Source organism: Sebastes fasciatus, chromosome 9, assembly GCF_043250625.1.
Source record: "Sebastes fasciatus isolate fSebFas1 chromosome 9, fSebFas1.pri, whole genome shotgun sequence".
Classification (NCBI taxonomy): domain Eukaryota; kingdom Metazoa; phylum Chordata; class Actinopteri; order Perciformes; family Sebastidae; genus Sebastes; species Sebastes fasciatus.
Window position 1 is genome coordinate 27,821,032 of NC_133803.1, and position 13,739 is coordinate 27,834,770.

General features: G+C 37.8%; 1 protein-coding gene across 1 annotated transcript in view; it reads right to left on the reverse strand.

The window, feature by feature from the left end:
* Window positions 1-12,178: 12,178 nt before the first annotated feature.
* Window positions 12,179-13,739, reverse strand: part of lbx1a (ladybird homeobox 1a) — a 3,274-nt gene continuing 1,713 nt past the window's right edge. The window contains exon 2 of the mRNA XM_074645372.1: window positions 12,179-13,013. Within this exon, the coding sequence (XP_074501473.1) occupies window positions 12,490-13,013 (524 nt within the window). The 3' untranslated portion in view covers window positions 12,179-12,489. The remainder of the gene's footprint in view (window positions 13,014-13,739) is intronic.

Genomic DNA, 13,739 nt, shown 5'->3' on the forward strand with positions numbered 1-13,739 from the left:
ACACTATTATATATACACAACAAGAGGGAGAGCAACACTTTCTGCTTCGCTGCAGCCTGTTAGAAAGACACAAAAAGTAATTTAATAATTAGAATGAAAAAAACTGACATTGGCATGAGTTTCAGTTTTATTCGTCATATGCAGGTTAACGCAGGGTCAACGGTACAATGACATGTATAGGATGAGAGAACGGGTCAGCAAGATAAAATAACAATAATATAATATATATATATAATAACATTAATAAAATAGAAAGACAATGATAAGATAAAGTGACAAATAAGTTGTAAGAAAAAAGTGACAACATTAAACAACATTAAATAGATAAATGAATGAATGAATGAATGAATGAATGAATAAATGAATAAATGAATAAATGAATAAATGAATAAATAAATAAATAAATAAATAAATAAATAAATAAATAAATAAATAAATAAATAAAATAGAAATATAGTTCTGTATCATGAATAAAATAAAAATATAGTAATATGAATAAAAATATAGTACTACAGCAGCAAAATATGTCAGAGCACGTCACATCCAGAGGGAAACATGGAACTTTGGGAGAGACGGAGAGAGATTTGATTTTGAAAAAAAAAAATCTTTATTTAAAATCCTAAGAAATCAAAACATTGTTTCCATGATTATAAATAGAATTTTTAAGTGCCATTGAGTATTGTATATAAAACAAAAAAACAATTACAACACACCACAACAACTTCAATAACCTAAATAGAATATTAAATATTAGGTTATCACCTACTACAGAACATATTGCATCATTATATATCACTGCTGTTTAATCAATCATCTATGTTGCTCATTCCCTTATAAAATCTAAAATCAAGCCAGACTCTGGCTTTCACTAAAGCTGTTCTCTACTTTCTCCTTCCTGCTGCTGTAGATGCACAGTTTGCAGCCCACTTATCCCTATTTTAGTCATGGAAAGACCCTGAATTCGTTAATTCCATTAACTTAATTTGCAATAAAAAAAAACTTAATGTAATGTATGCATATGCCGTATACACCAATACACTATTTTAGTTGTCTTGAGTCCTTTTATTCACCTCTAATGATCATGTTTACTCAACCCTTCTATCAAATCTATACACTGAGTAAAGAGCTGAGAAACATTTGAGCAATTAGCATATTGCAGTGAGATAAATCACTTCTTCTACAAACTATCACTAACCTTTATCACATTTGCTCAAATAACTCTAGCAAAGGCAATAAATACTTGTACCTGGAAACAATACAATCTAACTAAGTTCAGGTTACATTCAATTCAAGACACACAGACACACATCCCTGCACTTCTATCTTTGTGAGGACACTCATTGACATAATGCATTCCCTTTACCCTAACCTAAACCTAAACAGAAACTTAAGCTTAAACCTAAACCTAAACCTAACTCTAACCAGAACATTAAAGCTAAGTCTGAACCCTCAAACAGGCTTTTGAACCGGACAAAAATGTCCTCACTTTTCAAAAATGTCCTCGCTCTGAAGGTCTAAAACTCAAATTGGTCCTCGCAAAGATAGATGTGCAAGCACACACACACACACACACACACACACACACACACACACACACACACACACACACGAAGTTACAAAAACACATATTTACATCAGATGTAATGTGATGAATCCACCACTAGGTGTCAGTAGAGGAACAATAAACTGCTTCTCTGAGTCTGAGAGAACATTAAAGTGAGACAGACCATCACCAACCATCAGACAGCAGCTGAGCTGTCTGTGAAACATGAACATCATGGGGGACTTTGTCCTTTTTTCAGCCTTCAACAATTCAGAATTGTTTTTATTTTACCTGCAGTTAAGATGTCCTAACACCTCAATTACACATTTTCTTATGTAGAGACCGTGCTTCATTTCTTGTGGTCACGTTTTAATGATTAATTAATGCTGGATATCAGCATAGCTCAGAGAGAGCGCTTTAAAAGAAATCTGCCAATGGAACACGTGAAATAAGATGTAATATTTAATTTGATATTTCAAGATAAAAAGAGATCTCGAATTTAGCTGGGAAAACTCATTTGAGCTATATTTCACTAGTATAATGAGCCTGTAATGCTCAAAAGTAGTATTTTTTTTCACCAATATATTCAAGATGCATTGTCTAAAAACAAGTCAAATCTCACTGAAATGTTACTAGTTAGGTGATTGTGTCTTATAATAAGTGTTATGAGATATTTTGACTTGTAATTAGACAAATATACTTGGTAATATTTTAAGTTTTTGCAGTCAGAATGAGCTGACCACGTTGTGTCCGACACAGCGTTTAGTGCTTCTTTAAGCTTTAAGCCTGCTGTGACAGTCTGACAGAGAAGTTGATTTTGAGAAGATAGAAGATAAGAAGAATATGATGAAGATTTACCTCTTTAATACGTGCCTGCAGACATTTGTAGGTGCATGACATGCTCAAACGCTCAAAACTGAATTAAACAGGACCTCACCTGTGTGACTGTAATGGGCAAGACTTTCACTGAGGATACATAACAGAGGATGAAAGCTGGTCCAGTACTCGACTCTTTTGGCACAGCTCACAACTTTACCAAGCATTTTCTCTACTACTGTGTTCACAAAGAGGGATATGAGGGAGTTTCTCTACCAGCGTTTCCACATTTGTCAATATGAAATTTTAAGAATGGATCAAACTGACTGATCGGCTCCAAAATGCCCAAGTAACTCCAATTATGATGTCTGACTGTGACCCCACAATGGAAGACCGCGCTCAACCAACAGAATCCACCGAGTCCAACACTGGCTGTCATCATTAAATTGCTTTTTGAGCTCTGAGTCGATGGCTCCTCATTCAGCACTCCGGTTGATGTATGACAACATGGCCTTTCTGTGGATTTCAGAGCCTTCATGCTCAAAAAATTTGATCTTGCTCATATTTCCGATCGCTGAATCCCTATCTGAATGATAATTGTTCATTTGCATCTCCAAATATTTTACAAGCAAAACAAAACACACTTTCCTTGGACGGAGAGTAACAGCCACTCTCTTGAAAATGTTTGCCATTGCGTAATTTGCGAGTGACATATTTTAATAATTCTCTCGTTCACTTTGTCCCTCAGTGTTATCTTTGGCTCTCTCTCTAGTTTGTTGGTTCGGGAGCAGAAGCTGCTCTTTGGTGTCTTGAACAGCCTCTGACCCTGCTGTGGATGTACTTGTTTCAGGTGTTTCAGAGTCAATGTCCTGGCTTAAACTGTATGTAAGAAGTGAGTGAAGACATAGCCACCGTGATGTCACTCATTGTTTTGTGGACTGCCGCTTTAAAGACTCGAGTTCGGCAATTTGGCCGTTGCCATCTTGCTTTTTTGCAACCAGAAGTGACACGAGAGGGTGGAGCTACAGTACAACTAGACAATGAATAAGACATTTTTATGTGACCAAAATGTTACAATTAACTGAAAACACACAGTGAAAGTGGAAATAGAGTGAATATATCTCACATTAAATTATAGTTGCTACCCAACCTGTGATTTTCAGCTTCACATGTGACTTGATTACTGATAAGAAGAATACTGGTATGTTTATTTCTGAACGATATTATCCACGATACAGATTAAAAGGGTAAATAACAGATCACGAGGAGAAAAGTTATTTATGTGTCTTTCATTATTCAGACCACACATATCTGATTTTTTTTTTTCTGCTGTCACTGTAACACACATGAGACTGAACTTTGCTGCCTAATGATGCCATCTCAGTAATAATGTGATGATGACAGATGAGCTGGACGGAGAGTCCCGTCTCCTCAGTCCCTCTAAAGCTGAGGAACAGCTGCTGTGGATGATTGAGTGGCTGTTCCGTGGACAAACAATGACAGGCATGTGTCTGTAGTGTGCCTCTCCAAACACACATAAACACACTGGACAGCTCATGTTCAGTTAGTCAATTACATTCAATGGGACAGGACAGACAACAGCAAAGCAATACAACGGCTGCTGCTGTTGGGAGAAAACCTTGAATCTCCAAAATACCAACTTTTTCTGGAATGAAGAAAGGCAGCCTTTTTGCTGGATCTTTTAAGATCATAATGTTTTGAAGGGTTTTATGAACTCATGGTCTGAACCATACGCTGTATATAAAGATGGACGACATGACAGCTCCACAAAAGTGAAGCCAAAACATCTTGATCGCCCCCTGGTGGCTGGCTGCAGTATAGGACATAAAGACTGCCTCCTTCATGTTAGCGGATGGGACATGGGCCAAACTAAAAAGAGTCAAAGTGCACATCAAATACATTTTCCCAAAGATGGTTTCTCTCGTTTTATGTAGTTCTTATCACGCTGATGTATGTTCAAGTGTTCATTTTTCTTTTAAGTTTGGTTTTAATTAGTTATTTGATGATATAAAAAAGGAGGTGAGACGTCATGATTGACTTAATTGATTGAATTAACCCACAACGCAGCACACAGACTCTGCAAGCAGGTTAAAAAGGTTTATTGCAAACTTGGTTTTCTGAATGGAGATAACGGCAGATGGGTTAAAGTGTTCTTGGGGCTGATCCAGTAGCTGAATAGACGGGAATGGGGAGCTGGGTTTGACGGCTGAGAGTAAGCAAGCAGGAGAACAGAGGTTGATCTGAGCACAAGGAAGCAAAGTTTTAACTCAGAGACAAACAAACAGGAATTCCAAAAATCACTTCTGAGGCCTGAGAACGTAGTTATCACTGTAGAACATGGAAAGATCTAACAAGGTCTGGGAGGAAAGCCAGGGTTGATATCCTGCAGCAGCTGATTAGATGATGAGACTCAGGTGTGTCAGCTGCCAGAGCTCAGGAGCAGAAGAAGCCACGTTCAATCAGACACACAGACAGACAGACAGACAGACAGACAGACAGACAGACAGGAGACAGACAGACAGGAGACAAGAGGACAGGGAGCACAGAAGAAACACCAGGAAAGGCTAGGGGAGAGGCACAGATCATGACAGGTTTTTTAAAGGACCATGTCTACATTAGCTTGACAGAAAGTGTCTGTCTTATGTCATCTGAAGGGTCAACTGTAACCTCTGGTTCAGGGGTGTCAAACATGCTGCCCGAGGGCCAGAACCGGCCTGCCAAAGAGCCCAATGCGGCCCATTGGATAACTTTGCAAAGTGTGAAAATTGCAGAGAAATCATCAAATTCCAATTTCTTTATAAAATGCACTGCTATTCCTATTTGTCCACTGGGGGTTGCCATGACTTAAGAGTAAGGCAAGGCAAGGCAGCTTTATTTGTAGAGCACATTTCAGTAGCAACTCTAGCAGCAGCGTTCTGAATCAGCTGCAGCTGTCTGATTGATGTTTTAGGAAGACCAGTAAAGACGCCGTTACAGTAGTCAAGTCGGCTGAAGATAAATGCATGAGCTAGTTTTTCCAAATCCTGCTGAGACATCAGTCCTTTAATTCTTGCTATATTCTTCAGGTGATAGTAGGCTGTCTTTGTAATTGTCTTAGCAGGCTCTGTGTTGGATATTAGATATCCCACATGCTTACGTACAGGCTACGTGACACAACACTGTCAAGCGTAGGCTACTGTTCATGCAGGAGCCATCAGTGGAAAATATCTATGTCAGAAATGATTAAGTGGACACAGAGTGTTGTGTTTTCCAATAAAAATGGACCAGTTCCTTTTCTTCACGGAGGTAAATGAGTGCTTGGTGTGTTTACAGCACCTTTCAGTGCTCAAGGAATATTTGGCGCCACTATCTGACTCATCAAGACAAATGAATTGTTGGCAGGATTGAGGAAACAGCAGTCTGTTTTTAGTCTTAGCTGAGGGATCAGCGAGACATGTCAGGCTGTTCATCATCTGTTTTGTAAATGTTCATTACTTGTGAATGTTTTCAGAATGAACATTTGAAAGTCCGGCCCACTTGAGTTAATTAGGCTGTATGTAGCCCATGAACTAAAATGCGTTTGACAACCCCTGCTCTAGTTGATCATCATATACCAACATTAAAACAAAATTCAGTAATGCCACATAAGGAGGAGGTTGTAGTGGATGGGTGGGTCAAAATACACCGGACTTTTACCCCAGGAGACCGATGTTCACACCCCGTATGAAACCAGAAGTCAGCGTTGATTTATTTGTCATGTAACTTCCGTACTTAACTCACACAACTTTCAAAGTTAATTTAACCCAAACCATCTTTTCCTAAAACCAACAAAGTTGTTTTGTTGCCTAAATCTAACCAAGTCAATCTTTTCCTAAACCTAAGTTGTTTTATTTTGAAAAGACTGGAGCGGAAATTGACACATGCATCACGTGTTGCTGGACATTCATAGGAAAATGCACAAAAATGAGGAGTACATTTTTATAAGATATTATACATGAGGATACATTGATATTATAAAGACCGTATTTAAACTGCTTAGCAGTGCACCCCAAAAAAGTGAGCACTGGGTTTGCCTGCCTTTAAATCCCCTGCATACGTCTGTTTGCATATCCGTATCGTTGATGTAAGTGCATGCATACGTGAGAAGCTTTGTGCTTGCATCAACACATTCTCATAATTCGGCCTTCTTCTAACCGTGTTAACCCTCAGTATGTTTTCCTTCTTCACATCTGCCAAAGCATTCATTTCCACTCATCAATACCCTTGGATTTACACATAGGTGACCCCGCCACAAGCCCACACTGTACATACACAGGCCTAATCAACCCACACATGCACACACACATACACATGCACACACACACACACACACACGCACACACTATAGCTCCCTGCCTGCTCTCTGTAAATCCCAGGCCGCTCTGACAGGCCACATTAAGAAGAGCCTGCTCAGCATGAACACATCATAAAAGTGGACATGCAATTTCTGTTTTCACCAAATAGCCAGCCGAGCTCGTTCTGCATCTCTGACTTTAATACACTCGACAAGCAGCTTAGCAGCCAGGGAGAGAGAGAGCTCAGGCCCCAGGGAGGGAGGGCGAGAGACTGAGTGCATGTGTGGAAGCAGAGAGAGAGTGAGTTATGCCTTCGAGCGCTGCTAAATCCATTTCTCCATCTGAATTATCAACTAGAATTTGATTAATATGCAAATTCAGAGGGGGGAGGGAGAACTTCTGGGATAATTCTCTTTGTGGATAGTAATTAATCACCGGTTAAAGTAAATTAATACATATATCAATTTTGTCAGGGACACGCTTAGTTCAATAGCCCGTAAAATTGAAGTTTGAAGTGTTAAGGGGCTCTACAGGAACGTTATAACTAAAACTTTCAAATCTGCCCTATTTAGTGATCAATCAAGCTGTGCCCTGCGGCAGAGGCAGCTCATTTCTTCAGCTCCGTCCTGACACACAGAAACACACAGAGCAGAGCAGAGCAGAGCAGAGCTCAGGCACTCTGTTAACACACACTGCTCCTCAGTCAGAGCTGCAGCACACTCCCACGCTCTCCACACTGCAACTCAGCACAACACAGCTCAGTTCAGCACAGCACAGCACAAGACAGCACAAGACAGCACAGCAAAGACCTGCACAGGACAGACCTGCACAGCAAAGAGTTGCACAAGACATTGCAAGACAGCACAGCACAGCACAACACAGCACAGCACAGCAAAGACCTGCACATCACAGACTAGCACAGACCTGCACAGCACAGCTCTACCTCTGTCCAGGACACAGCAGGAGTTGGTTCTCTATGAAGAAGGCTGCTGATGATGATGTTGTTGATGAGAAAAACAATGATTGGACCTGTGGTCACTGGATTTAACTGATAAAACTATGGTGTAATATAACCAAAATAACAATGACTGTGTGCTATTTTTATTGTAATAATAATAATAATAGTAATAATATAATATAATATAATATAGTATAATAATAATAATAATAATAATATAATATAATATAATATAATATAATATAATATAATATAATATAATATAATAATTATAATATTATAATAATAATGATGGTCTCCATTGCATTCAATCTACAGTTGAATATTGTTTTTCTAATACTACTGCTACTAATAATATATATGAAGCAGTAATTATCTTATTTCAGAATGCAATTTCTTTTAATTAATTTCTTTCTACCACTATGTTGTTGTTATTATATTATACATAAGTTGCTTACAGGATGCTGCTACACCAGATATTAGTCATGGAAACATCCTCTAAAAAAAACTCTTTTATTTGCATAAAGTAAGAATAATAAGACTAATAAGACGTTAAATTCAAAAATGTATTTAGATTATATAGTCATTTTCGTTTGTATGAAAATAACTGTAATGTTCTGGGCTTAATTTCATTTTTTTTTTTGGATTCCTTAATGCAATAATGTTATATATCATCATCATCATTATTATTTATTATTATTGTTATTATTATCAATGAATAAACCAGCGATGACCTCCATGGGAAATTGGATAATAATTTAAATAACAATAAGTGACAAGCTAGAATTTATTTGAAAAAAACTCACTTAATTTGAATGTAATGCTTTCTAACACTCCTACTGCTGTTAATAATAATGATAATAATAATAATGATAATAATAATAATAATAATAATAATAATAATAATAATAATAATAATAATAATAATAATGATAATAATAATAATAATAATAATATTATATTATATTATATTATATTATATTATATTATATTATATTATATTATGTTAATGCTAAAGCTGCAAGCTTTCGATGCACTTGATGCAATAATGATGATGAATATTTGGCTTGAAGATGAATATATTTGCCAGTGTGTTGGCAGGCCCCAGATGGTAGCAGCCAGTTGTTTAGAGGTCCAGCAGGAAGAAAGGAAGAAAGGGAAGAAGGGAGGAAGGGAGGATGGGAGGAAGGGAGGAATGGATTGGGGGAGGTGTCAGGTCCAGTTGTTTAAGCAGGGGGCCATGCATCAAACTTCAATTTTCCGGCCGATTGAATAAATGATTCTTCTCTCTCTTTATGTGTGTGTGCTGCAGTGTTTGGCCCACATCTCTCCTCTTAAAGAAACACGTTTTCCACCAGTGAGCTCAATGCTTACTAATGAAAAGCTCAAACACTCATAGAATGTCCTGGACACACAGTCTACTGTGTACATATATACGGCCTGTATGTATGGTAGTGGATTAAATAAAGAAATAAAAATATATATTTGTCTCCATACTAATGGAGGAGAACAACCACTTACTATGGGGGAACAGATATTTTCCTTTTTCTTCATTTATGAACAATAAATGTATGAGTACCACATTTAATTTTATACAGCTCCTCAACTAAAGAATGTATTTGTACTGAATTTAATGTAATATATTAAAACATAAGCTCACCACTTGTATGAAAGTATATGCTTGAAGGGTTTATCATTTATCATCTGTTTAGATTCGTTCCTATAAATAATAAGTTCGTTCATGGAAATAATAAGTCTAAAAGGATATTGTTGGTTTGTTTACAAGGAAATGCTCCATCTGACTGAGCAATATTGAAGACCATGAGATGCAGTTAAAAGCTCCAGAAAAAGGGGACCTTGATTTCTCGCCGAACTAGGAGGCATTTTTACAAATATATGTTGGAAATTAGAAAATAGACTTCAAATACCTGCATTGCTTCATTAAGTCACTGATAAAAATGTAGTTTTGTGCTCTTGTTTTATGTATTTATATAGACTGTTTAGACCTATCTGTATATACTTTTGTGAGCTGGACATAAGGATAGTACTACAGACAGCTGATGGAGAGCAGATGAAGTGTGTGATTGAGAGCTCTGTCATCTTCAAGTCAATTATTTGTGGGCTCCGTCCAGCCCACTGAGCTACTTTCACATTCATTGCTGTGTTTTTACGCAGAGGGCCCGAGTGTGTGTGTCTGCTTTTATGTGTGACACAAAAGGGGACCACGTTGTTGAATAGACGGGTTAAGTCAATCCATCAAAGTGACTCGTAATTGAGAGGAGAATCCTTAAAACCATATGGCCTCTGAAACACTCTCCTCTGGCCGCCTTTGTGAGAGACGCTTGTCGCCGTATTGAAGCACTGCTGGAGAGAGAGGCCCCCGGGGAACACACACACACGCACACACACACACACACACGCACGCACGCACGCACGCACGCACACACACACACACACACACACACACACACACACACACACAGACACACACACACACACATACACACGCACACAGACACACACACACACACACACACACACACACACACACACACACACTGGAGGGCCTCTTGGCTCCAGATTGTGTTTCTCACAGAGAAAAATGAAAATACACGCAAGAGGTCAGAAGGCAAGTTGCTGTTGTAAATGAATTGTTCTGCTCCACAATCCTCCCAAACACACTGCAGCTCCAACACAGAGAACTGACTGTTAAATAGAAATATAATCAGACCAAAATAACTCCATTATTAAATATAAAATAAATATATTCCTTAGAAATACATTTATATAAATGTGCGTAAAGCTGGATATTGGAAAAAGGATTTTTTTTATTTTACATTGTCAGTATAGTTTACATTACAATTTGTACAGTTTTTATGCGTTCTGTATATTCTAAAGGCACTTTAAAGGTTGTACAAAGCATTATAAATATATTAAATTGAGATTTATTACAAGATATTAGCTACACATGATCTGTGTGTGATTATCATTTTCAGAACAATGAATATATATATATAAAAAAAAGCTGAAAACAGTCGAGCTTATAAAATGATTTGTAGAAGAAGCCTTTTTCATCCATTTCAAAAATCAAATGAAACATGCAGGGTGAAATATTGCAGTGTGATTGTAACCAGAATAATAAGCACCTGCATGTTTTTGCTTCCTGGCCTTTTTTCCTTCCTCTGTCTCTGATCTTCAGCAGGAAGCAGCAGGCCTTTCATGGCTTCCCTTTAACCAAAAGCACCGAGACTGTTGTTTCTGGATAGTTTGCTTGGTGTCCGTGTGTAAAAGGATGAAATCCTCGTCAAGTTTCTGTCTTGCAAAAAAATTTTTTTTGCCACTTAACACACGGTGACATAAACTGGGAGTTTGTGTTTGGTGGATTATTTCTCTGTTGTCACAATGCTTATTGTCATTGTATTTTACATTGTTGGAAAGCCTGTTTATTTACCTACACAATGATGTCCAACTTGTAAGGATCATGCATTTGTGGGATGAGCAGCACAGCTGATTATGTGGGTAGTAACCAAGAAAGATTTTCCAGAATGTAAAAAAAGTGTAAAAATGACAATATGTCTTGTTTGTCCGTTGTTACTGATAGAGAGTTCAATCATCCAATCCACCAAACAACTCAAAACAAGAGTCAATACCAACAGGAGAATACACTGTTTACCATTGGCAGAGCATTTTGGCAAATTTTTCTTCCACATAATCAGCTGTGCTGCTCATCCTGCAAATGCATGATCCTTACAAGTTGGACATCATTGTGAAGGTAAATAAACAGGCTTTCCAACGATGTAAAATACAACGCCAATTAGCATTGTAACAACAGAGAAATAATCCATCAAACACAAGTTTCCGAATTTTTTCCCCCAGTTTATTTTGTGTTAATAATCTGAATTTGTAAAGTAACTAAAGTTGTCAGATAAATGTAGTGGAGTAAAAAAGTCTAATATTTCCCTCTGAGATGTAGTTGAATAGAAAGTAGCAGAACATGGAAATACTCAAGTACCTCAAAATTGTATTTGAGTACTTAGTTACATTCCACCACTGAGTACATTTTATACTGTTGTGTGTTTTTTTCAAAGCATTATTTACTCTTCCTGTTGGAATAAAATAATTGTTAATTATTTAACTGCAAAGTATTAATGTGTTTTTGATACCTTCACTTTTTTTTTGCATTAAAGGTCCCATATCGTGCTCATTTTCAGGTTCATACTTGTATTTTGTGTTTCTACTAGAACATGTTTACGTGCTGTAATGTTAAAAAAAACCCTTTATTTTCCTCGTACTGTCAGCCTGAATATGCCTGTATTCACCCTCTGTCTGAAACGCTCCGTTTTAGCGCATTTTGACGGAATTGCAACAGAATTGCGTTGCTAGGCAACAGCTTGGGTCCATGTGTACTTCCTGTCAGCTGATGACATTCACATACACTGCAACAGGAATAAACTGGGACACATTAAGAATGTTTATGTTTAAAATTGTGTCAAGGGTCTAAATATTGTATATTTGTGACATCACGAATGGGCAGAAATCCTGACAGCTTGTTTCAAATGCAGAGTTTCTGAATACGGGCTGTTTGTATTTCCCTGTGGATTGAGCGTTTCGATACTTTCACAGTATTTATATAGGACTTAAGCCTGCTTTATAATAAAAAAAACATGAAAATCTCACTTCTTTATAATATGGGACCTTTAAATCACACCGGGATGTTTGCTGAAATTGATTGGATGTGGCACAGCTCCACCAAGAAAAAGAATCCACTGGTAAAGGATGAAATCCTCGTAAAGTTTCTGTCTGCAAAAATCGTGTTATTTGGCACTTTGGCACATATTTCAGTCATCCACGTCAATCTCCTCATCTTCATCCTCCGAGCAACACTTGCTGCTCAGCCGGTCTGTGCACCACGACGACGCGGGCGAAGGAGGCGACATGTTCGGCCTGCTGTAATCTGGACTCTCCTGCAGGGACCGTGAGGAGACCTTGTCTGGCTCGGTGCGTCCTGGTGCAGAAACAGGCCCTCCAGACATCCCGCTGGCTGCACACTTCTCCAGCTCCGCCAGCTTGGAGAGCTTCTCCAGAGCCACAGTGCCAGCGACCTTTGCAGACTCCACGTCCGCCTTCATCTCCTCGATGTCCCGCTTCAGTTTGGCTCTCCGGTTCTGGAACCAGGTGATGACCTGCGCGTTGGAGAGACCCAGCTGCTGAGCGATCTGGTCCCGGTCGGCAGGACTCAGGTACTTCTGGTACAGGAAGCGCTTCTCCAGCTCGTAGATCTGGTGGTTGGTGAAGGCTGTGCGGGACTTCCGACGCTTCTTCGGGTTGTTCCTCTGGCCGAAGCACGACAGCCCGTCTCGACCTATAAGAGAAAAATGCATTTAGATCATATGAGGTGAAAAATCACCTGCGTCCAAAATACTATTATGAGTCACTAAAAACTTAGAATTAAATAATAAAAGTAGAATAAATAATAAATAAGGTCTGTCAGTATGATCAAATATCAGATCAAATTAATAAAAAAAATAAAAAATTTTGCTCATAAAACAAGACTGACACTGAATTTGAAAATGTTCAATTGAACACGCCCCCCCCCCCCCCCCCCAGTATTACCAATAATGTTATACTAATATGTCTTTAGTGTTTCACTAAATTATTATTAAATTAATCTAACGAAATTAGGTCCACTGATGCTGCATTTGCTATTTTGTTTTACACCAAAGAAGCTGGAATCACAAACAATAATAATAAAATCACCTGCGTCCAAAAAACTATTATGAGTCACCAAAACATTCAGAAGTACTCCAGTACAATTCTGCTGAAGTAGAATAAATAATAAATCAGCCCTGTCAGTATCAGATAAAATTAAGATAATATTTCTCAAATTTTGCTGCATGACAATTGTTATTTATTAAAAATAATTAAAATGCAATTTTTAAATAAAGAATTGCTTATATTATAGCATGCTGCTACACCAGTGTAGACAATGTAATTACATCAAGTGCAATTACCTCTGTTTACATTACATCTATTTTTATATTTTAAACTTCTAGTGTAACACTTCTGTTTATATGTATTTATTACATCT